At 38.1% G+C, this 24848-nt stretch overlaps 2 protein-coding genes across 2 annotated transcripts in view; both read left to right on the top strand.

The window, feature by feature from the left end:
• MRPS6 (mitochondrial ribosomal protein S6) overlaps positions 1 to 24848 on the top strand; it is an 85780-nt gene that overhangs the window by 20581 nt on the left and 40351 nt on the right. The window lies entirely within an intron of this gene.
• Positions 2491 to 16937, top strand: SLC5A3 (solute carrier family 5 member 3). The gene is given in 3 exon segments (XM_078146541.1): positions 2491 to 2620; positions 5466 to 7614; positions 7617 to 16937. Coding segments are annotated over 2 exon segments (2151 nt in total). The 5' UTR covers positions 2491 to 2620; positions 5466 to 5807; the 3' UTR covers positions 7961 to 16937.

The raw sequence follows: 24848 nt of genomic DNA, 5'->3' as shown, positions 1-24848 counted from the left end.
TTATGCATTTCAGTGTCTTTTCTAGCATTGTGGTGTTTTGGTTTTTTTTGTGAGAATGTAAAATTATTCCTTAATTATGGAGAATCAGAATGAAGTAACCAGTCCTTCCTGCTTTTCATAGCTCTGAATTATTCTACAACTTTTCAGTGAGTTAACTTGAAAGCCAGCCCAGTCTTAAAAATAAATATAAAAGCATAAATTGGCAACAGTCAAATTTTGACTAAGGAAGGACTTGTCTGTTTCCATGTATTTTAAGAAAAGTGGATGTCTAACCATTCACTTTACTATCGCAGTGGACATGTATGTATCTGTATAAAATAAAGGTATGAATGCTAGGAAATTCCAAATATACTTGATAGATATCTATCCATCTTAGTGATATTCAGTTAAATCGGCAAACGTTCATTAAACATCTACTTTATGTTAGATCCTGGGGCTACAAATTGAAAGAAAAAAAAAGAAATAATTACCACTTTTAAGGAGCTTATATTCTGTTGGGGAGGGGGTACAAAACGTGCCTATATGAAGGATATGAATAATAAATGTAAAAGGCAAAGTAGTTAAGGAGGTAATTCAGAGTTGAAGAGATCAGGAAAAGGCTTTAGAAGTGATGGTCTTACAGGGCAGCCAGGTGGTAGAGCACTGGTCCTACAATCAGCAGGACCTGAGTTCACATTGGGCCTAAGACACTTACTAGCTGTATGACCCTGGGCAAATCACTTAACCCCTATAGCCTAAAAAAAAAAAGTGGTAGACTCTGTTGAGTGGATGTTGGGAGGGCATGCATTTCAGTCATGGATGATAGTTAATGCAAAGGTATGGAAAAGATAGAGCAAGTAACAAGAAAGGCCAATTTGGGTGGACCGTAGAGTTCAAGAAGGAAAGTAATGTATGACGAGGCTAGAAAGACAGGTTGGAACCAGAGTGTGAAGAGCTTTGAAAGCTAAGCAGAGGACTTTATGCTTTATCCTAGAGGCAATAGGGAGTAGGGGAGTGACGTGGGCAGATAACTTAAGGAAAATTGCTTTAGAAATTGTGTGAGGGATGGATTAGAGTAAGGGGTGGCACCAAATATCGAGACCATTGCACTAGTCAAATGGGAGCTGATGAGGACCCAAACTAGGGTGTGAGTGGCTCTGTAAATAGAGAGGAGGGAGGCATATGTGAAAAATGTTGTAAAGATAGAAAGTGTAAGATTTGGCAGCTGATGGGATTATGTAGAGTGATTGAAGAGTTGAGGGTGATATTGAGGTTCTGAACTTGAATGATTGGAAGAATTGTCACATCCTTGAAAGTAGTAGGGGATTTTTTTGAGGGGAGGCAGGGATGGGCAGAACCATGGCAGGTCTTCTGGCAGCAGAGAAGAAATGGGTTGATAATAAAAAACTAAAGATTAGAGAGAGTATAATAGTGGGGTCACTGTGCTGGAGATGACTACAAATCATGGAACCAAGGACAAACTCAGTGAATGGCCTCCTTTGTCAATTAAAGATGAGGAGAGGACCTCACCTTGAGAGAGTGCTGGGAAGAAGTATTATGGGAGGTTTGGGAATATACAGTAGTAAGCAGCAATGGTGTAGTAAAAAAGAGCCTGGATTTGGAATTAGAAGACTTGCGTTCAAATACTCTTTCTTTCTTAGTCTTTTTTTTTTTAGTTTCCTTATTTAAAGAATAAAGTTATTAGAACAGATAACCTCTAAGGTATGCGCACAAAAAGTTTGCAAAAGCTTTGGGGTGGAGTGAGACAGGTAACATTTCTGGGAACCTTTCCTTTATGATTTCCTGAAACATGAATGAATGAAATAGCTTAAGTGCTTCCTGTGTGCCATGGGCTGGGAGTACAAATAGGAATAGTTTGGTAGTCCTGGGGCTCATGCTGTAATTAGAGGGACAACATGAATTCAGCTGCAAGGCGGGTGGTCAGGCCTAGGGGCCATGATGGTGCATCAGCAGGTCAAATGGCTGTGTAGGGAGATTAGAAAGTATGACAGCAGGATAGATAATAAGACTTCACGATTCTGTCACATCAGAAAGTTTGTAAGTGGTGACTCCTACCTTGGCCAGACAGTGTAAGCTCCATTTTGCTTTTCCTTCTTGGGAAGCTGTGGGCTTGAGGGAGGGGTGAAGGTAAGGCAGGGGCAAAAGGCTTTCATCCCAGATTGTCTTGTACTTGTGTTATTTGTTGCATTCTCCCAGTGGAATATAGGGATGCAGTTAGAGAGGAAAGAGCACTGTGCCCTGTGGAATCAGATGACCTGGGTTCAAATCCCACTCCAGACACTTACTGTCTTTGTGACCACAGGCCTCAGATTCCTCATCAATAAAATAAGTGAGGTAGCTGTGTTGCCTTCCAACTCTGGATCCAGGGTCTAGTGATTCCCATGAAGTCAGTGATTATTTCATTTTCGTCTTGATGAAATTTGTGATCAAGGAGATTTCTGCTAGGAAGAAAATGGACTGGTCACGTGTCAGGTCCAAGGAATGACAAGTGAACTGCCAGAGTACTCCATTGGTTACCTTTGTGATGTCAAGAGAAAGTGAGACAGGCTCCTATCACATTTGTTGGATGCCCCCTGGCAAATTTGTGGGAGGACATGGCTGAGTCACGTGGCATGGGCAGGTATGGATGGGTTGTGAACTACATTGTTGGAGGCATCTTCTAAATGGACGATGTTATGGTTATCTGACAATACTTGGGGCCTAGCTGATGTAACACATTATGCATAGTATATATTTAAGCATTTGTTGAGTTGAATTAAGTTCTTGCTTTTCACAAAGCCCAATGATTAGCCTAGCATCTTCCCTAATGTTTACTCTCCTAGCCTGCCTTCTCTCCAGACTTGACTGACTACCCTTATTGGCAAGTTGCTTAACCTAACTGGGCCTCGGTTTCCTTATTTGTAATGGGGCAGATCAGTGGCACAGTGGATGGAGAGCAGGGATGGGAGATGGGAAGATACATTTTCTTGAGTTCAAATCTGGCCTCTTAGCTTTCTGACCCTGGGCAAGTCACTTAACCCAGTTTGCCTCAGTCTCTTCATCTGTAAAATGAGCTGGAGAAGGAAATGGCAAACAGCTCAGGGATATTTGCCAAGAAAACCCTAAATGGAGTCACAAAGAGTTGGATACAACTGAAAAACAACAAATTCCTCATCTGTAGAATGAGGGAGTTGAATTTATAAGCTTCTGAGTCTCTTCTAACTCTAGGTCACAAATTCTTAAATTGACATGTCCTTAAGATTGATTGCTTTAGTGTACAAAGATTCTTAATCTTTTTCTAACTATACAATATTCTGGGCATATTTTTCTGTTTCCTCTTACATTTTCTACATCCTTTGCTTTCCAGTATCATAGTTCTGCTTGCCAATTGCCATTGAATCCATTGTCTTATATTTTCCATTAACATTCTTAACCTATTTTGTTTTGTTGTTGTATTGACCTAGGTTTTCTTATTAGTTGCTTTATTTTGTTTTATAATTTGGGCTTATTTTATTTCCTTTAGAAATTTTGTCTATTTTGTTATATCTTGATAAAACGAGTTTCGTTTCTGGTGCTTCTGTTGGTGCTGTGTCTATATTTTTCTTCTGGCAGATTTTCTCTGCTTTTTTAATAATCTATACTATTTCTTTGTAAAAGAAGATTCTGACTTGTTTTTTCTTTCTTCTTAAAGCCAGTTTTTCTTTTCAGGGTTTCTGGTAGTTTGGTACTGTGGTCGTGGTCATTGGCTTGCTTCTTTTTGGGTTATTACTCCCATTAGAATGTAAGCTGATTTTGAGACAGGATTTTTTTTTTTACTTGTATCTTCAGCGCCTTAGCGCAGTGCCTGGCACGTGGTAGCTACTTAACAAATATTTCTTGATTGATTCCTGTTCTTCTTTCCCTCTATTTGTGAGATGTATTCCTTACAGGATCTGGGGCTTTGGGGATCATGGCAATAATATCAACGTTTGACTAGCAGGGTCATACTTTCATGCAATTATGGTTGAAGAAATCTTGAAAGAGTTATTGATAAATTCCCACTTTCTCCCTCCCTTCCTTCCTGAAAAGTAGCATTTCACCAAAAGATTATAACTCAATTCCTTAACTATTATTGAATAAATGCTTGTTTTAAATGAAAGTATGTATGTGTGCTTACACATGCTTAAGTGTCTGGAAAGGGAAGGCATGAAAATTGAATGAGGTAGTTCTGGTTAACTTGTGAAATTTATTAAGACCAATTAATTTTGAATCCACAGTAATTTTTCTTTTAACATTGTGGAAAATGTATGTGGTTGTGGGGGGAGAGGGAAGGAAGATAAAAATAATTATTTTAAACTGGATGTTTTAAAAATAATATTTTTTTTAACTAGAACAAACAAATCCATATATTTAAGCTATTTAAATATGGCTTAAATTAGTTCAAAGACAACATTAGTAGATAGTCATAATAACCTTTTATGATATTCTGACGTATTATAGCTAGGGAGGGAACTGGCCTAGGAGTCAGGAAGGCCTAGGTTTAAGTCCTGCCTCTAACATATCCTGTCAGTATAACCTTGGGTAAGTCACTTACCTGCTCAGTACCTCAGGCAGTTCTAAGAACAGAAATTGCAGAACAAGTGTTATCTACCTTTTGTTAGAAGTTTTCTCACTGAGTATCCTTTACCATTGAAATCGCAGATCCAGTGATTTCCTCTCCCAATGTATAGAGTAAGAAGAAAGTCAAGCTGTCTTTTAAAAAAGACAATATCAGTTAAAAAAAATAAACCTTTTGTCTTTTCCACATAGTGTATTATTTAGTCCTTTTTTTCTGCATAAGTAATAACTATTGTAACTTGATCTGCTGAAATGCAAAAATATTTTTTTGTTTGTTTGTATTTTTTCTTAGTACTCTCCTAGTTTTTATAGTAAAGTTGGACGACATCTAGGAGTGGAAATAGAGTGACTTTTTCATTTGTGTAAGGCAAAATGAAATTTTAGGGGCCCAGCAAAAAATGCCTATTTGGAGTTTTGTTGCCATGAGTGAGTGGGTCTTGGCAGTATACTATCACCCACCTTAAATTTAGTGATTCTTTTGTTTTGTTTTTGACTAATTTCTCTGAAGCGTTCTGGAGGTTTGCTATATATCTTTATTCCTTTAGCCGATCTTGTATAAGACTGTTTCATGGTGTATGATTCTTAACTGTTGGTAGATTAGTGTTAACTGTAAGCTGAATCTGTGTTCCCTACCAAACTACCTGCCCCACATTTTGTTTTTTTCAAAATGAAAAGTATTCTGTGTCACGTATGAGATGGTAGTTTATTCCTGACTAACGTGTCTTGTTGACTAGAATTTTTGTGTGATTCTCTAGTTATATTTTGAAAAGTTTTTTTTGAGTCCATCTTCTTGCTCCATTTGTTTGCCAGACTTAAAAAAAAATTTCCTCGTGGTTTGGTGAAATCCTTCTCTAATTCAATCTTTGTCTTTTGTCTTTGCTGCCTTGCAGGGTTGGTACAGTAGGCCTCACTAGACTTAGCTGCAACTCAGAATTTCTCCTTCAACAACTGAGTAAATGCTGATGGTCTTTGTGGAATGTGGATTAAAAGTTCGGGCTAAGTTCTCAAAATTCCAATTAAGAAGCGGAGAAAAAATTTTAAAAACTGTCTCCTTCAAAGTTTGTCACAACCAACACCATCAAGACAGCAAATCAAAGGACAAAGACTTTGACCTGCTAAATTACTATATTTAGTCCAGTCCACGTATGGTATAAAGACTTGGCTGGGGGGACCAAAAAGTAAAGTTGAACACATCTGTCATTGGAAGCTGTTGACTTAACAAAGTGACCAAAATGAGGGCCGTGCTGGAGACAGCAGACATTGCCATTGTGGCCCTATACTTTGTGCTGGTCATGTGCATTGGTTTTTTTGCCATGTGGAAATCCAATAGAAGCACCGTGAGTGGATACTTCCTGGCAGGGCGCTCTATGACCTGGGTAGCTATTGGTGCCTCTTTATTTGTGAGCAATATTGGGAGTGAACACTTCATTGGGCTGGCAGGATCCGGAGCTGCAAGTGGATTTGCTGTAGGTGCATGGGAATTCAACGCCTTAATGCTTTTGCAACTTCTGGGATGGGTATTCATACCAGTCTACATCCGGTCAGGGGTGTACACCATGCCTGAATATTTATCCAAGCGTTTTGGTGGCCATAGGATTCAGGTCTATTTTGCAGCCTTGTCTTTACTTCTATATATTTTCACCAAGCTTTCGGTTGATCTGTATTCAGGTGCCCTCTTTATCCAGGAGTCTTTGGGTTGGAACCTTTACTTATCTGTGATCCTGCTGATTGGAATGACTGCTTTGCTGACTGTAACTGGAGGCCTTGTTGCTGTCATCTATACAGATACACTTCAAGCTTTGCTCATGATCGTTGGGGCACTTACACTTATGGTTATCAGCATGATGGAGGTTGGTGGGTTTGAGGAAGTTAAGAAAAGGTACATGTTGGCGACGCCTAATGTGACCTCAATCTTGTTGACTTACAACCTTTCCAACATGAATTCTTGTAATGTCCATCCAAAACCAGATTCCCTGAAAATGTTGCGTGAGCCAACAGATGAAGATGTTCCTTGGCCTGGATTCATTCTTGGGCAGACCCCAGCATCGGTGTGGTATTGGTGTGCCGACCAGGTTATTGTGCAAAGGGTCTTAGCTGCCAAAAATATCGCACATGCCAAAGGCTCCACTCTGATGGCTGGCTTCTTAAAGCTTCTGCCTATGTTTATTATAGTGGTCCCAGGGATGATTTCAAGGATATTATTTGCAGATGATATTGCTTGCATCAACCCAGAGCATTGTATGCAAGTCTGTGGCAGCCGAGCTGGATGCTCCAACATTGCTTATCCACGCCTAGTGATGAAACTGGTACCTGTGGGCCTGCGGGGGCTGATGATGGCTGTAATGATTGCAGCACTGATGAGTGATCTCGACTCAATATTTAACAGTGCCAGTACCATATTCACCCTTGATGTGTACAAGCTCATTCGCAAAACAGCAAGCTCCAGAGAGCTAATGATTGTGGGGAGAGTTTTTGTGGCCTTCATGGTAGTGATCAGCATTGCTTGGGTGCCAATCATTGTGGAGATGCAAGGGGGCCAGATGTATCTTTATATTCAAGAAGTGGCTGATTATCTGACACCCCCAGTGGCAGCTCTTTTCCTTCTGGCCATTTTCTGGAAGCGTTGCAATGAACAGGGGGCATTTTACGGTGGAATGGCTGGCTTTGTTCTAGGAGCTCTTCGCTTGATCCTGGCATTTACCTACCGTGCCCCAGAGTGTGACCAACCTGATGAGAGGCCAGCCTTCATAAAGAATATCCATTATATGTATGTGGCTACAGCTTTGTTTTGGGTCACAGGACTCATTACTGTGATTGTCAGCCTTCTCACACCACCTCCTACCAAGGAACAGATCCATACTACCACTTTCTGGTCTGTAAAAGTCCCAGACAAGAAAGAGAGCATTCCACGAGAGGACCCATACAAAATGCAGGAGAAGAGCATCCTGAAAAGCAGTGAGAACCCTGAGGGTACCAACCACATTGTTCCTAATGGAAAGTCTGAAGAGAACCTTAAGACTGTGCAACCGGAGGATATCAACCTTTGATGCCATGCAGAGAAGAGAGCAACCCAGTGTCTTCTCTAAGTCATTCTGAGGCCGAGACACCAGTAGACTGTTACTCCAATGGGCAGGCAGCTCTCATGGGTGAGAGGGAGCAAGAGAAGGAGATTGAGGGTAGACACCAGTACTGGAAATTCATAGACTGGTTCTGTGGTTTTAAAAGTAAGAGCCTAAACAAAAGAAGCCTCAGAGATGTGATGGAGGAGGAGGCTCTTTGTTTGCAAATGTTGGAAGAGACTCCCAAAGTTAAGTTAACACTAAACATTGGACTCTTCGCTGTCTGTTCACTTGGAATCTTCATGTTTGTTTATTTTTCTCTGTGAACTTTTAAGGGGATGGTGAGACGCTAGTTTGTGAGGATACTTTCTTTGGGAAAAAAAATTATCTGTAACTGTTGCATCTCTCAGGCATTGTTTGTTCTGAGGTTTTAGCCAAATTTTACTTAGCAAAAAAAATCATCTATTTGGAAGACTTTTTAATCTACCCAGAGTTGAACAAAAATAATACTCTTCAGTTTAAATGAAGCAAAACTTTTTTTTAGCCTCCTCAGTTGTACAAATGAAATTAAATTTTTCCTTCAATACCAAAGTAAAGAAAATGGTTTTATCTTAATGTTATACTATGAGAGAACCTAGACCAGCTACCAGTGGGACCTTTAAAGCAGAATAAATTTATTTTACAGTACTTTGAACAGATGTATAGTATACGCTGCCAAGTCTGGGTAGGATTTTTCACACCTCAGAGGACAAGATGCATTCAAATGTAATTCTCTTGCATCTTCTTACCTGTTTCCCCCACCCCCATTCAATTTTTCTAAAAAAAAAAAAGATTCTTATTGCACAATCAAGTTTTGCTATAAAACTATTTATTGGAGTTCTATGGTAAGTCCATCAGAATAAGTTAGCCAGTTTTATTGCCAGAATTTGTAAGCCAAGAGTCTTTGTGAAAAGAAAGGAAAACTTTTCCTATAGGTGTTCTTGTATCAGCTGCTATAACAGGATTTTGAGAATAACTTCATGTTCTAGTTTCTTTTCTTTATTTTCCTCTTTCATTCCATACAAAAAATGGGCACTTGCAAATTGTCACCATGCCTTTCCCGTAAGGGAAAATGGGTGAGAGAACGTGAATGATACGGTTTGAGCACTATTACTGAGACAACTCAGAACCTAAGTCTTGTTGACAAGTTGGTTGACTTTCATCTCTGAAGAGGATGGAAAACATTTCTGTGATGGCATGCTTTGAGGAGAGCCCTCTTCTTGTATTGGAGATGCTCCCCTTGGAGGAGCTGGCTTGACATGGCCTGGCTTCTGTCTAGCTTCGATAACTGAGATGAGAGTTCCATGTCCTATGCCCATTAGTAGGGAAGTCACAAGCTGGCTACCTTGGTTGAGGGTGGCATAAAAGCACACAGAGCAAATTCATAATTACTCTCTCTTACTGAATCCTGTATAGCTATATAGGTCTTCAGTCACCACATCTTTAGAAAAAAAAAAAAGTGGAACACTTCTACTCCCTTTAGATTTTTATCAAAACCATATAACTTAAATGTTACCAACTTCTTAAAACTTCTGGCTTTCAGTCAACCATGAACCGTTAACTTAAAAGATTTTTGTCTCTAGACTAATCTTACTATGTTGGACTACTACTAATTGATCCAACCATGATTAATTTTAAAATTTATCTGATAGCAAAATGTCTTCCCATCCCCACAGGGACTTTGTAGAGGATGTCTGTGGTTTATAATAATTCCTTGTATTAATAGCATGTCTTTATGGAGTGCCTTGTGAACATTATTGAATTCATTCTACATGTTTATACTCTTGGGATAAATAAGAAGGGGTCAGCCTTATTTATCCAAGATACCAAGTTGGCCAGGTCTCCAACTTGTGTTTTGCCCATTAAGATATACTTTTCTAAAGACGAAATTCTCTGTGTCTGTTGAAAGGTATGATTAAAAAGTTAGGAGTTTTTTGATAACTTTTAAGAAATGTTGTAATGTAAAGATTTGTCCTAATTTAATTTTCTTTGGTAGCTTATCGTATTGTAGTGTGAATTATCTGTATGCTGACTTGCATGATATTGGTGTCATTTTACCCCACTGATTTAGAAGCAATTGTTTTTTAACATATTTTAATTTTTTTTTCTGAAGAATGAAATTTAGAACCATTGGTTCTCATCTCCCTCTAGTTGTCTTAATTGGTTATTATACAAATAATAGCATCTGTGTGTGTATACATACATATATAAATATATCTATATCTATATATCTATATATATATATATATGCATATATATATATATCTTAAACCTGGGCTAATGGTTATGAGTCAGGAAAGCTGTCAAATTTGTGGTCAACTAAAACTATCTGTTACTTTAAATTGAAAACCCTGATTATTGCCAAGACTATTTTTCAGCCAGAAATAATAACCTTCAGTATCATAAGTTATTTATGACTTGCAGACAAAAATTTCTTAACATATTCTATAGGATTACTTGGAAAGAGGCGTGGACTATTTTTAGTAAAATACTTCTAATGATACAGCCAAATAGGCATCTCTTTATAGACATCAGTGTGCACATTGTTGTTTGTTATTTTAGGTTAAGGTTCATATTTGGTTTATAGTAACAGGAATCAAAGCTACTAAGAATCAAAGTGAGGGAAATGAATGGATTTGTTCTGCAAAGATGAAAAGAATTCTATTAGCTGTCCCATGGTCCGAGTTATTTTGATGTTTTTAGGTAATTATCTTCATACTCCCAAATGGGCAGGGTTAATAACTCTCTACCCTGGAGTGACTACCTCAGCCCTTCCCCCCCCTTCCCCCCCAAGGCAACTCATCAGTCTCCTACTTTAGATAGGAGAAATTCGGGTTCTGAAGGACTCTTTAGAGTTGGCAATGCTGACAGTTTTTTGTATCCTTTAGCCATTCATTTTGTAGCCAAAACCCCTTTTGCATTTGGCTGCCATGATACATTCTCTCTGTTGCAAAGAGTCTGTGGTTTCTCAATGAAAGGGGTTGTTGCAACAGTCTGTCAAGGTGACCCATGGTTGCAGCTCCTAGGGATGGTCCCATGTTTTTCATAGAGCACTCTTAGAATGTAACTTTTTAGAACTGGAATGGATGTTCGAGATGGTCTAGCTTACGTTTCTACTTGCTTCTTTATTCTTCAGTTGAGATAGTTGAGGCTGGGAGAGATTTAATGATGTGTCCTTACAAGCTAGAGCCATTCCAATGAGTTTTCTTTTCTGTTATGCCACACTACTTTTAACTATTTTACAAAGAATCAACTGCTATTTGCAGCTCAGTTTTTCTACCATTGTCTCTGTGGTCCAGCTGTGTTCATGACTACTTACAGAAAAGCATGGTCTTTTCCATTTTGGGGTATATTGGCAGCTTTTACAATTTTTTCCTCTTCCCTACTAGCTATACCAAGGCTAGTTCACCTCTAAAACCTTGCCTCTGTACCTGATTATCAGGTGCAGAAGGATAGGAAAACTGAAGGTAGTTACCATAAGGTATAAGGCTTAAGGTATAGGACCACATTCCCTTTCATAGGACACACCCAAGAGCAAAAATACTTTCTAGTACCTCAGAGATAACTAAAGCTCATAAATTCTTCTAGCCATTCATTTAGAAAAATGAACTAGGCAAATAACTGGGGATTCTGAGTTTTACTTGGATAATATTAAACATGAGCAAGGCAGTAAATTTAAATGATATAAATGGAAATGATGACTTCCCAAACACAGATTGGAAAAAAAGTGAATGTGGTAGATGTTGACGTTTAATCATATTAAGGAAGCCTGGTTTGACCTTAAATTTTTTGTGATGGACAGACTGTTAACCTTTATAATTGAAGTGATAACAGTGGTTGATCTTTATTGGTCATAATTTAGTAATGACAGTGTTTCAATTTTTATTTCCAAGGATATTAACATTTCATTTGGCATGATGTCTGGTTAATACTGAGATTATCCAGAATGCATTTTAGGCATAATATTGTCTACAGAGATGTGACTCCTCTCCTTTCTTTTTCTGACTTCATTTTCCTTCTATCTCCTACTTTTCCTGTTTTCCTTTTCACATTTTAATCGGTCAATGTTTTGTTAGCGTGAAGTAATTTCAGACTTCTGGTCATTGTATGAGAGTCCTGCTTTACTGTGGTATTGCAGATTATAATCCCAAAGAAGACTCACTAAGTTTAGTTATATAAAATAGTCAAGAATAATATATTAAACTTATTTCATTTTAAAATTTAATGCTTGCTGCTTTTCATTGGGAAAATCAGAGCTTTTTCCCCCAGCTTCATTCAATATTCTTAGCAAATAATGTGCACTCTAGCTTAACCACCAGTATTACTTAATTCCCTGATGTTTTGTTCTATTTAAAAAAAACAAAAACAACACAAAATTTGAGGAAGCTACAGTTAAGGATTCATATCAATTCCATATAATGACAGTAGCTTAATACAGTGAGACAGAGTAATGCTGTCCTGCCAAAAAAGAATTTATAGGTAGTTTAAAAAATGGCTTTTTAGAGAAGAGGGTGTAGGAACTGATGGCTGATATGGGATAGATAAGAGGTTTGATGAGCTGAATTTTTCATCTCCTAGTTGTTGGAGTGTTGTTGGTAGGCCTGAAATTTAACCAAATTCAGAAGGCAGTAATCCGTGACTGCCTTGAATCAGAAGACTTGCAAAACCCTTTTCTATTTTAACGCAGAGATTCTTAACCGTTTTTGTGTCATGGGCCCTCCAAAGCTGCTAGGCTCCTAAAAAGGTTTAATTTAAAAATCATAATGGAAGAAATGCTAACTTTTAGTTAGAGGTTAGTGCAAACAAAGATGCAAATTTCTCCCTCCATCCTGAAGTCTACTTACAGACCTCGGTTAAGAACTCTTGCAGTGATACACTACCCAACTACCTTTGTGGCAAGCCAGAATATTTGGCAACTTGGATCAAGGTATTATTGCCTTTGTGTAGGAGCTTAGCAGGAGGCTCAGACTTCATTACAGGGTCTAAATGCTGCTACTGTCTCCTTCTTTTCATCTGACTTAAGTTTTTTTTTTAAATTCTTCTCCCCAAATAATGGGAATGAGGCTTAAACTACTGATGTACCTAATAAAGATGCTGTGAGGATAAGTGAAATTTGTTTAGTTATTTTTAAGCACTTTGAGATTTTTCAGATTATGTTGATGTCAAAAATAGTACTACCCCACATACCCCAATAGTTAGACTTCTAGCAATTGCAACAAATGAGACACAGCCATGACTCTAAAAGGCTTTCAAATAGAAAAAAAAAATCTAGCATTTGAAATATCCCTTGTAAAGACCTGGAAGCCCTTTGAGGACAGGGACTGTGCCTACTTATTTATCTCTGCCGTTTTAGCACATAGCACAGTGCCTTGTTAACAATAGGTGCTTAATAAATTAGTGTGTTTTTAAATGAATGAATGATCGAAAATACCCATGCACTTTATTCCATATAAGAAGCCCTTACCTAGAGCCTATGGACTCAAACCATTTTCCTTACTTTACCAAGAATCTTGATTGTATGAATTTTTTTTGGGGGGGGGCTGTTAAAAAAAAAAAAAGCAGGCACAATGATAGCGATAAGCCTTTTGAAAATGTGTAACCTGATAGACAATAAGGGAGAATATGCAAGGTAAATGCTGCATAACCATTAGGGACCACATAGTATAAAGCATCTTCTACTCAGCTCTAGCCCCACCCCAGGCATCATGGTATTACCTCTCAGTAGAGTGATTGATCATATAGATCACATACTTGTTAAGAATATCGTATTGTAACTGTTAAAATGTAGGGATATTTCTAATACATGGTAGGAATACTTCCAGAAAATGTTTTAAAATAAAACTTGGCACTTAATAGCATTTCTGATACCCACTTAGGGCATACCCCACTTAACTACTAGTTCTGGGTCAGTGAGGCATTACTGTACTCTGTATTTTCTTTTACTTTTAAACAGGCAATCTGGATAATTTTTAATCATTATCTAGAGATATAATTAATTAGCATGTTTCAAAAATAAGTTGTTCTGTTGTAAATACTGGCCTGGGTTGAGGATTTGGTAGTAATGCCTCAGGAAAATAGGTCCATGTATTTTAGTGGTAGGAAGATTAAATTTTTCCAGTAATGTGGAAATCAAAATTTGTTTGACTTCTCATGATACAGGGAAACACAGCATCTCCTGGGTTACTTGTGATGAGGCTTTTAAAATTAAAATTATCTGTATTTGACATAGTGCCTTCAAGTAGTCAGTCCTGACTTTTCTGGGTCTTTTAACTGTAGTAGTATAAATACTAATTCTTGCAGTTTTCTTTTATAGTTTAATATAACTAGGAAGAATAAATCAATGTGTACACAAGCTCACTGTATAGCCAACTTTTTATTAGACTGAAAGAATCCATAATGTGATATGTTTGTTTTTTAGCTTAAAATTATATTTATTTTAGTGTTCATGTGTGTATGGGGAGGGGGAGTTTTTTATTTTTTTATTTTTGGCAACCTTACAGAATTTTATGTATTCACTTACTGAAGCATAATCTGTAAGGCTTTTTTATTTTTTGTTCCTTTAAGGCTTTTTTATTTTTTGCTTTTATGTTTGCCTAGTATAACTTTATGATGCGATGTTTGCTAAAATCTTTGTGTGAAAAGAACATTTTTTTATTCTCTATGGTGGGAGCTACAAGTGCATTGAAAGCCCAGGATTTATCCTTTTTTTTTTGTATATAAAATATATGTATATATACACACACACACACAAAGCACAACATAAATGATGTATTTCCAGTATTGCCCCAATTTCAACTCTAAACCCCACCAAAAACATTTCCATTTTGTTACATATAAAGATGGAGAACCTGATATTGGAAATTCCAAATAGTAGGTTATCTACTCATTTCATCAGAGATCCTAGATTATTATAAATTCTGTATGTTATTCTGTGTCTGTTTGTGTGTCATAGAGGGAACAGGGGAAGCCCAACTGTTAAGAATATACAGTTAACAAAACTTACTGCCAATATATTCACTGTCAGTGTAGGAAATGGGGTCTGGTGATTTGTAGCTTACTTGGCCTTTTTTTCCCCACAGCCTTCTAGGGTAGGGGACTAAAATTGGAACTCCTTATTTCTGGACTGGTGGTGTATTAACATTCTTCTTTAGGCTGCCAAGTCTGTCTTAATTGTAAAGTTACTTTGTAAAACATTGCCATTTACAAGCAATTCCATAAATAAGTCTTAGTTTTTTAAAAAAAATGATTCACATTTTAATAGTGTGAATGCTTTATATAGTTAATTCCTACATGCACTTCTATTTGAGAGATCTGGGTTACTTTTTTTTTTCTTCTTCATGGGGGACCTCAACTAACCTGAATCAAATCTAGATAATGAACAGCAGATTTGAAACTTAAATGATTGTCACCTTGCCTTTTATCTTCTCAGAGTAGCTGCATTGTACCATCTTATTTATACAGATGCGTTCTTCCCAACCTATTGTCTTGACCTATGATGCAGTGGTATTAATAGCTAAAAGAATTAGTGTTCTTCTATTTGTGATTATTTCCTCTTCAAACCAGTATCCATTCAGAATTGTGTAGGGGGAATGAATTTATGTGAGAGATATATAGATATATATAATATATATACGTATATATATTATATATATTATATATATATATATATATATATACGTATACATATACGTGTGTGTGTGTGTATATTTTTTCCCATGGGGGAGGAGTTGTGGAGAATTCTTAATACTTCTGCCTAAGGACTACTGATATTAGGGACCCAAATAAATTTTACATTTTTGAACTGTTTCCTTTAAGACTTGGGGAAGGATAGAGCACCACAGAATAGAAAAACTGGAAGGTGTGATCTTAAAAGCTGGGTATTATTTTAGTAAAGGAGTGAATCCTTAAGGACAGAAGTATCAAAGAAGTGATTGTTCTCAGAATTTTAAGTAAGGAAAGGGCTTGACTTTGGCAGTGTATGGTAGAGCAAAAAAATAATTACAGGTAATACAGTATGCGTGCTGTACCCTTTATTGTTGTTTTGAAGTTAAAATGGTTATATGTGATAATTTAAAGAAATGTTTTGAATATTCTTTTAAAATGTGAGCACTCTACAGTTTTAATTATGGACATATGCTACATTTTTGGTGGTGTGTGTGTCTTCTCTTACACCATTTTAGTTTCTTAGTCAACAAAAGTTAGGAAAAGGGCAGAGGAAAGCATTCTCACTTTTGGAATCCCTACTGTTTAGACCAGTACTGACTATCATATATGGCAATTCTATATTAATGTGCTCTGCGTCTCAATACTTTTATTTTTTAATAAGGTGGATATCAAAAATAGTTGCTGTGCAAAATGTTAGTAGTCTTCTTCAAGAAGAAATAAATTCTTTTTCTAATATCCTGTGAAATCTCTTCATTCATTCCTTTACTTTTAAGCCAAATGTCAGCAGAGTACTGCTGCTTTTATCTAGTAACTTTGATATGTAAGTATTAATGCATTTTTAAAAGATGTCTGTAATAAATGACTTGTTCTTCATCTTGGCCCACTCCACTATCTTGTGCAGCTTTTTCTATGAGAGACCATTTAATACACTGGGGCCGTGTATTTATGTATATGTATTGTTTTAATTTGTTGGCCATGTGCACCGAAGACCAAAAATTATTGTAAATGAACTTGTGGGAAAGTTAATTTTATGTTTTTATTGTTGTTCAATTTTCCTTTCATTGATTCTTCCTTCCCCCCAATTCTTGAAAAATAAAGTGGGCTTATTTGGTTTCAGCTCATTGTACAATTTAGTTTAATGCCCAGTAGAATTTTGTAAAGCAGGTTAATTCCAATATTGAAAGGGGTTTAGTGAAAGAATAGATTTAAAATTAACTAGTCATGACTAATCTAATTTCACTATCCTAACCTAATGTATATTAAATATGATTTTAAAAGTTATAGACATATTGTGTGATACCAGTTTGATGTGTTTTCACAAGTGTTATAAAAATTAAAATTAATCTGCTCAAGAAATGGCAGTTTCCATTACTGACTTGATGTAAAATATGAAAATATGATGGGGTTTTTTTTTGTGTACTTTGTGTGTGTGATTTTGCCAGCTACATTAGCCTTCAAAAGTATTTGGATACCTTAAGCCACATTTGTTGCAGAGAACATTCCTTTCTGTGGTATTTTGTCCTGTACCTGATGTATAGTAATTATTTTACAGACACGTTAGCACTTCTGTACCAACTTTGAATAAAAATGAAAAATTTAGATACTTTGTTGTGATTGAGTTTTTTCAGTCTTTCAGTCATTTCTTTGGCCTGTGTTCCTTTGCCTATCCCTATTGCTTGCTTTTAAAATTTGCCTAGTTTTTTAAAAATAATTTTTATTCTGATCTTGACAAATACCAACAACTGAGCATTTCCACATACAAAGAACTGAAAACAAAGATTGTACATGAAACTTCAGATCTCCATTATGTATTACTTTAAAAAAAAGTATGTAATCTAGCATGTTATTTCCCAAGCTGCCTTGCTTTTTTGTTTCCCTCTGAATCTCTGTATACCTTTCAAAGTGCTTCATTGATTTCCCCCCCTTTTTTTTCCTGCTTATTATGACCCTTCCTCTTAACTATTTTTCTCCACCCCTCAGAAATAGATAGTGGTAGACATTTTCAGGTGTTCCTGCTGTCATACTGTTCATTTGAAACTTAAGGCATTTACGCAGCTACCAATGAGGGTAGTCAAGGTCTGGGTGTTAACGCACTTTGAGGGGAAATTGAATCCTCTGTTGTATGTACCTCAGTGTGTGCCTTTATTTCATTGCTCTGGAACTGAATCCATGTGATAATAGGAGTGAGTTAAATGTGTGTAGTAGGCCTCAGACACTTGACACTTCCTAGCTGTGTGACCCTGGGCAAGTCACTTAACCCTGATTGCCTCACCAAAAAACAAGAAAAGAAAAAATATGTATAATAGAAATAATAATTCTCATTAATCTTAATTTAAAAAACAAACACTGGTCTTGTGATCAGGAGAATGGGATTCTCCACAGTCTTGTAATCTGGGCCTGTAGTGACTGGGTACATCACCTAGGCCAGTGGACATCTCTGTTTTCTACCTTCACAACCTATTTCATGTAGTGACCTTCTGTCCACTCACAGCTTCCCCCCTGGTGCGGGCCTGCATCACCTCATGCCTGGACTATTGCAATAACAGTCTTGTGGTTGGTCTTCCTGTTTTAGATCTCTTCCCTACTCCATGTTTCATTAAGCTGTCAGAGTGCAAGTCTGACCACATCCTTCTCCTCTAGTCCCCCCCCCCTTCAATCAATAGGGGCTTTCTGTTAATTCAAATATAATCTCTTCTGTCATTGAAAGCCCTTCAAAATCTGGCCCTTTTTAGTCTTTCCAATCCTCTTACATTTTACTCCCCTCAATAGTGTACTGTCCAGTGATACTGACCTTGTTCATTACTGTACTCCATCTCCCCATCTTCTGGCTCAGTTCAAAGCCCATTTTTTGCCAGAGCGCTTTCCTGGCTCCTCCCACCGCTACTGTTTTCCTTCTGAGACATGCATAGATTGCATGTATTTTGTATGTGCAGTTTTTTTGCATGTTGTCTCCCCCATTGGAATGTGTGCTCATAGAGGGCAGGTGCTGTTTCTGTCTGTCTGTGTCCCTACTACCTGTGCATAGCGCCTGGCAATCACTGAAATAAAGGGTTATCAGCCAGCTCTTTGAAACGTGACTTAGGATACTGAAATAATGATTTCTTGGCCAGGGGAGGTATATATATCTAAAGTGGACTAGAATCAGTATGTTAGCTGTAGATTGTCAGCTCTACTCTAAGAGGGAGAGGGGGAGGGAAAGAGGTACCTGCAGCTGCTGACCTCATGAAGCCTCTGCTGATAGAGAGAAGTAGGTATGATCCAGGAAGACCAGCCCTGGAGGTGCTCTGTAATTCACCAGAAACAATGATAGATGAAAGGGATGGAAAACATACTCAGGCTTTGATGTCTATACACTAATATGGGTAATAATTAGCAAAAAGAGCCCAGAGATCTTATTATCTAGAGACATTGTGACTTCTTTGGTATTCATGAGAGTTAGTGGGATGTAACTCAGAACAAGCAAAGTGATGAAAAGGAACAGTGTGTCCAGAAAGTACAGGTGAGATGAGAGGGGAGGAGTGCACAGTAGCATAAAAACCCACCTGTGTAGAAGTCTACAAGAATGAGGTGGTTAAGGGGCAGACAACTGTGGAGAACATTTGGGTGTAGATCAAAGGAGGCAATGATCCGAGATGATGAGTATGTGAAAGGGGTATAGATGTGATGGCAGGCTTGAACACTTCAGACTTCTGCAAGGTGTCTTCTACTAAAAGCAGAGAAGCAAAAAAAGTTTAAAATTTTCTCACAGAGAATGTCATCTTTCAGAAGAAAGGAAGTGATAAGATTCCAGGCAATAAATAAGGAAGGCATCTGCTTGGTGAAGAGGAAATAAACATTGAGAGGAGTGACCATGACAATTTGGGATTGGATATATAAAGAGAAAACCAGATATAAAGTAACATTTAGGATTGGGATGTCCTTGAGAGTCAAGGTCTGGTGATTGCATTAATCCATATGATTAGGGGGTGGGGAAAGGAGATTGTAATCTCTAGACTGAGACTCACTTGAGTTTGGGGAAACTGACCACTCCTACTATAGTGCTGATACTTCCCTCCAAGTGACCTCAAAGAATTTTGACAGGGAAGGGACCTCGTTGACCATTAGATGCATCCCATACATGAAAAATAATACCCTTTTTACCACATACATGGTAAGTGGTTAGCTGAAGTTTGCTTAGCATAGTAGCTGGTACATAGTGCTTAATAAATGTGTTATCTAGTCACAACTCCTATACTTCGACCTTGGTGAGGGGCATCTCATTTCTGCCCCAGGAACCCTGATCAACTTTTGACCAGTTCTCATTAGGAAGTTTTACTTTTATATATACTTTTTGTGTTTTGGAGGGGGGGGTTGGAATTCTCTGCTGTTATAATTTCCATACACTGTTCTTCATCTCTTCTCCTGGGCATCTCACAATGTAAGCTGCTTGACTGTGGTTTTGTCTTTCTATCTCTAGAGCCCCAAACAGTGCCAGGCAAAAAGCTATGGAGTGTTATGCATGAGGAACATCCAGAAAATTAGTGTTGCTAGATGGCAAGAGTTCTCTGGGGAGTAAAATATAAGAGAACTGAAAAGGAAGGAAGGGTTCTGAAGGGCTTTTAACCCAAAGAGAGGATTTTATATTTAATCTTGAAAGTAATAGGAAGCCATTGGACCTGTGCTTTTAAAAGGGTCACTTTGGCAACTAAGTAGAGGATAGAATAGAGTGGACAGAGACTTTGAGGCCAGGAGAGATGAGTTCAATTTTGGAAACGTTGAGTTTAAGGATTGAATTCAAGATGTTCAATAGTCAGTTGGAAATGGACACTGGCAGAGTTAGGGCTAGATAAGTAGATCTGAGAATCATCTGCACAGAGATGATAATTGAATCCATGAGAGCTGATTTCAGTAGGTGAAATAGTATAGAGAGAGTAGATTTGTATGCTTTGCTTTTTGTAGTAGCTGAAAATGATTTTAGATGTACTTCTTTCCTATTTCCTGGAGCTCCCTTCAGATTTTCATAATTGTAGTTTTTTTTTTTTTTACCAGCCTGCAAGTAGAACAGTGAGAGAGCTCTGACAGCTGAGCTTTTCTGACAGATCTGAGTGTATTCCTTGGAAGTTTGAGACTGAGGGGAAAACTTACAGGGCTGCTCCTTATCCTGGACCACCTTCATTGTATTCTGAAGCCTGCATCTCAGGCATACATAAGGAAATTTCTATAAACTGAATTGAAGGAAAAATTGAATGGCTAATTAAAATTATTTTATTAGCAGTGGCTTTCAGTGAGTGGAGGCTGATTGGGATACAATAGAGCATCAGGGAAAATTAATCTCAAGATAGGTGGAGGGATTTGAAGTGAATGAAATCTAATTTTTGCCTTTATCTAGGCCAGTCTAGGTAGAGGTTTTCCAGATTGAAGTTAGCTTTGTGTCATTTGGAAGCCTGTAGTTTACTTTACTCCTTGCCATTGTTATTATTTAATAGACAGCTGAAGTTAAATTACACTGTTTAGTTGGACTTTCAGTTTCTAAAGAGCAGCAGTGGTTAGCTAAAAGTGCATTTCATCAATGCTGAGTCTGAAATGTTGCTATATCTGTATTTGTTTTCTTATTTTTAATATTGGGAACCTGATAGCTGTCTTCAGATTCAAAAAGACCTACATTCATAGGTAATTCATATAACATCTCAGTGTCCCACATCAACTCTCTGAGACTGATATACAAACTGCCTCAAGACTGAAAATATATTATCTTCCATCTAGAATGTAATCTCCTTGAAAGCAGGGACTTGCTTTCTGTTTGCATACACTGTGTTTAGACTGCATAGTGACACTAAATAAGTGCTTCTTTATATTCTCTGGAAACCTTTTCAGCATCTCAATGCAGATGGCTCGTATCTGTGGATCAAAGTCTCCCTTCTGAGCTTCAGTCCACTTGACCAACCTCCCATTTGACTTTTCACGCTAGATGTTCTATAGACATCTTACTCAAACTCAACATGTCTAAAACAAAACTACTTCTAAATGACTCTTTCTGTCAAAGGCACCACCATTCCAATAGCCCACATTGGTTACCCCACATATCCAGTTGTCCTTGCCAGTTCAACCCCACTACAGTTCATGCCCAGTTCTTCTCTAGTCACACAGACACTAACTTTTGGGGGTCCTCTTCCTTGCTTAGATTATTACAGCTATTTTCTAACTGGTTCCCCTTTTCCAAGTCTCTGTATCTCCCCATTCATCCACCCAACTGCTATAGTGATTTTCCTAAAGTGTAGATCTGACAGTTTTATTCCCCTCCTCAGGAAATATCACTGGCTGGCTCCCTTGTGCTTCCAGGGTCAAATATGAACTCTGTTTAGCCCTGTCTTTTAAGTTTCATGATACATTACTACTCATACTCCCCAGCTAGGGTGGTGCAGTGGATGGAGCTCTTAGCCTGGAGTCAGGAAGACCTGAGTTCAAATTCAGCTTTCAGACACAAGGTGTGTGACCCTGGGCAAGTCATTTAACCTCTATCTCAGTTTTCTTGTCTGTAAGATAGGGATTATAATACTAGCACCTACCTCTCATGGTGGTTGTGAGGATCAAATGAGATAATATTTGTAAAGTACTCAACCCAGTGCCTCACACATAGTAGACATTTTAATAAGCACTTATTTCCTTCTTCTTCCTGAACTGTGACCCAGCCAAATTAATGGTCTTCCTGCTTCTCACACAAGGGACTTCATCTCCTGGTTTTTTGACTTTGTACTGAGTACCCCCCCCCATGCCTGAAATATACTCCCTCTTTACCTCCATCTCAGAATTCTCCTCTTCCATCAAGTACCACTTTTTTACCTAAAACTGTAACTGATTTCATATTCTTGCTAACTCCTAGTGCTTTTCTTCCTAACTACTTTGTATTATCTTCTTTCATTATATTCTCTTCATATTCTGTATATACTTATCTATATGCGTTGTCTTTTCTCTACCTTCTCCCCCTCCCCTCTCCTTGCCTGATGTACAATGTAAGCTCGTTGAGAATATTTTTTTGTATTTTCAGTACTTGGAACATAGAAGATTTTTAAAAAAATTTATTTTGATTTATCAACAATCACTTCCATATGTTTTGAGTTGAAAATTTTTCTCCCCCTTCCTCCCCCCCACTCTCCCCAAGATGTTTAATAAATGCTTTTTGATAATTTGCCCTTTTACAGTTTTCACTTGTTGCCCACAGTAACCCTCACTGGGATCAGACAGATCAAGGAATAACAAATTGCAGTCCACACATAAAGCTGGGTCACACTCTTTCACCAGCGTAAGGAAAAGTGGGCACACACAGAAACATGTCAAGAAACAACATGAGTGAGGAAAACTCGTGTGCTTGGGTAATCACAGTTTTGAAACAGTAGACTTCAGTGACCTTATTCTGTCTCAGGAACTGCCCAAAAAAGTTTCTTGATGAATGTAGTTTTTGAGTTGAATCCTGGAGTGAATGGAAAATATAGTATGCTTCAGTGATGTACAGGTGAAGTGATTAGAGAACTTTTTAGGTTAATAATTGGGGAAATTTGGATACCAGAGCTATTCTGTGATTAGAGACAAATTTGTCTGTGATTACAGACAAATGTAATTTATCTGACCATAAACAAAAGAAAATTTGATTAGGTTAACATAAATTAAAGTGGAATTGTTAGCAGAAAGGACCCAGGATCTGAAAGATGAGAGGTGAAAGGAGAGATTTGAAACCTTCATCTGGAAAGGACAGATACTACAGTTACTGTGGAGATGTCAAGCTGACCAAGGAATGGTGGTACCCTTGACAATAATCAGGAAGTTAGGAAGGGGGGGAAGGTTTGAGGGGGAAAGATAATGAATTCATGTTGAATTTATGATGTCTATAAGGCATTGAATTTAAGATATTCAATAGTTGGTTGAAATTGGGACACTGGTGGTCAGAGAAGAGGTTAGGGCTAGATAGTAGATTTGAGAATCATTTATATAAAGATGATAATTGAATCCATGGCAGCTGATTTCACCAGGTTGAATAGAATAGATAGAGAAGAGAAGAGGTCCCAAGAAAGATCCCACAGGTATACCCACAGACCTGGAGGAAGATCCAGTAAAAGTAACTAAGAAGGACTGATCAGAAAGGCAGGAGAATAGAGCATTGTCATGAAAACCTAGACAGAATGAGGATGATTGACAGTGTCAGAGTCTTCAGAAAGGTCATGAAGGATGGGGCTAGTTAAAAGACTGTTAGATCTGGCAGTTAAGAAATTATTAATAATTTTGGCAACAGTAGTTTTTGGTTGAGTAATGAGGTCAGAATCAAGGCTGTAGAGAGGTGAAAAGATAGTGAGAGGAAAGGAGGTATAAACACCTGTTGTAGAAGGCCTTCTCAAGGAGTTTGGTCACAAAAGGGAGGAGGTAGATATGAGACAACAGGAATGAGAGGATCACTTGAGGGTTTTTAAGGATGGGAGAGGTGTGAGTGTATTTGTAAATAATAGGAAAGCAGCCAGTAGCTAGAGAGATTGCAGATGAGAGAGAGTGGAGGCAGTCTTGCTGGAGGAGACAGGATGTGCATGTAGAGTGGCTTGCCTTGGTGAGGAGAAGCCCCACCTCATGTGAAACAGGTGAAGGAGGAGATAGTGGCAGAAGTTGTCCTGGTGATGTGAGATCAGGTGTTGGGGAAAAAAGGGAACTCTTGGTGAATGCTCGCTCTCTCTCTCTCTCTCTCTCTCTCTCTCTCTCTCTCTCTCTCGCTCTCTCTTCTCTCTCTCTCTCTCTCTCTCTCTCTCTCTCTCTCTCTCTCTGTTTTAGAGGTAAAACATGAGGCAAAGTTCAGCTAAGAGGATGAGGGAGGGGGAACCTTGGAAAGTTTGAGGAGGGATGAAAAGGTTTAGAAGAGCCACTGTGGTGAGTGGTATAGTGAGTCAGGTAAGAAAAGAATTACTCTTATTACAGTGAGGAACCGGTTAAGATTGTATAGCTTAAATTTGTAGTGAGCCCAAGTGGCGCAGTTTCATGATTTTTTACAACTAAATTTAGTGCTATGTGTATAGGAGAGAAGATAGTAAATGGCTCTATGATCCAAGGTTGAGGCTTTGCATGGCAGGGCAGATGAGCAGCCCTGTAAGGGGGCAAGGGACTCAATAGAAGTGGACAGTGTATGGAGTTGAAACTGGTTCACCAAAGGGTCAAGATGGGAAAGGAAGAGAGCGTAGCTAGTGATGGACTGGGAAAGAACTGTTGCATCAAGGGATTGAAAGTCCTTGTGTGGATGAAGAATAGGGTTTGGGGCTGTATGTTAGAGAGACATGTGAGGACAATAGATTGTAGTCAAGCAAGGGATGTTCTGGGTTCATGAACATTCAGGTGTTCCATTTGTGGATGATGGCAAAGTGAAGGGTATGACCATCTTTGCATGTGGCTGATGTGAGGTGGAGGAATAGGTCATGAGAAATGAGTAAGTTAAGGAACTGTGAGAATAGGGTGTTTGAGGGATTCTGGGTATGTTTGCTGAAGTCCTCTAGTATGGGGGCA

Source organism: Phascolarctos cinereus, unplaced genomic scaffold (genome assembly GCF_003287225.1).
Source record: "Phascolarctos cinereus isolate Bilbo 61053 unplaced genomic scaffold, phaCin_HiC Scaffold_726;HRSCAF=1367, whole genome shotgun sequence".
NCBI classification, from domain to species: Eukaryota; Metazoa; Chordata; class Mammalia; order Diprotodontia; family Phascolarctidae; genus Phascolarctos; species Phascolarctos cinereus.
This window is presented reverse-complemented; position numbering and strand designations above follow the sequence as displayed.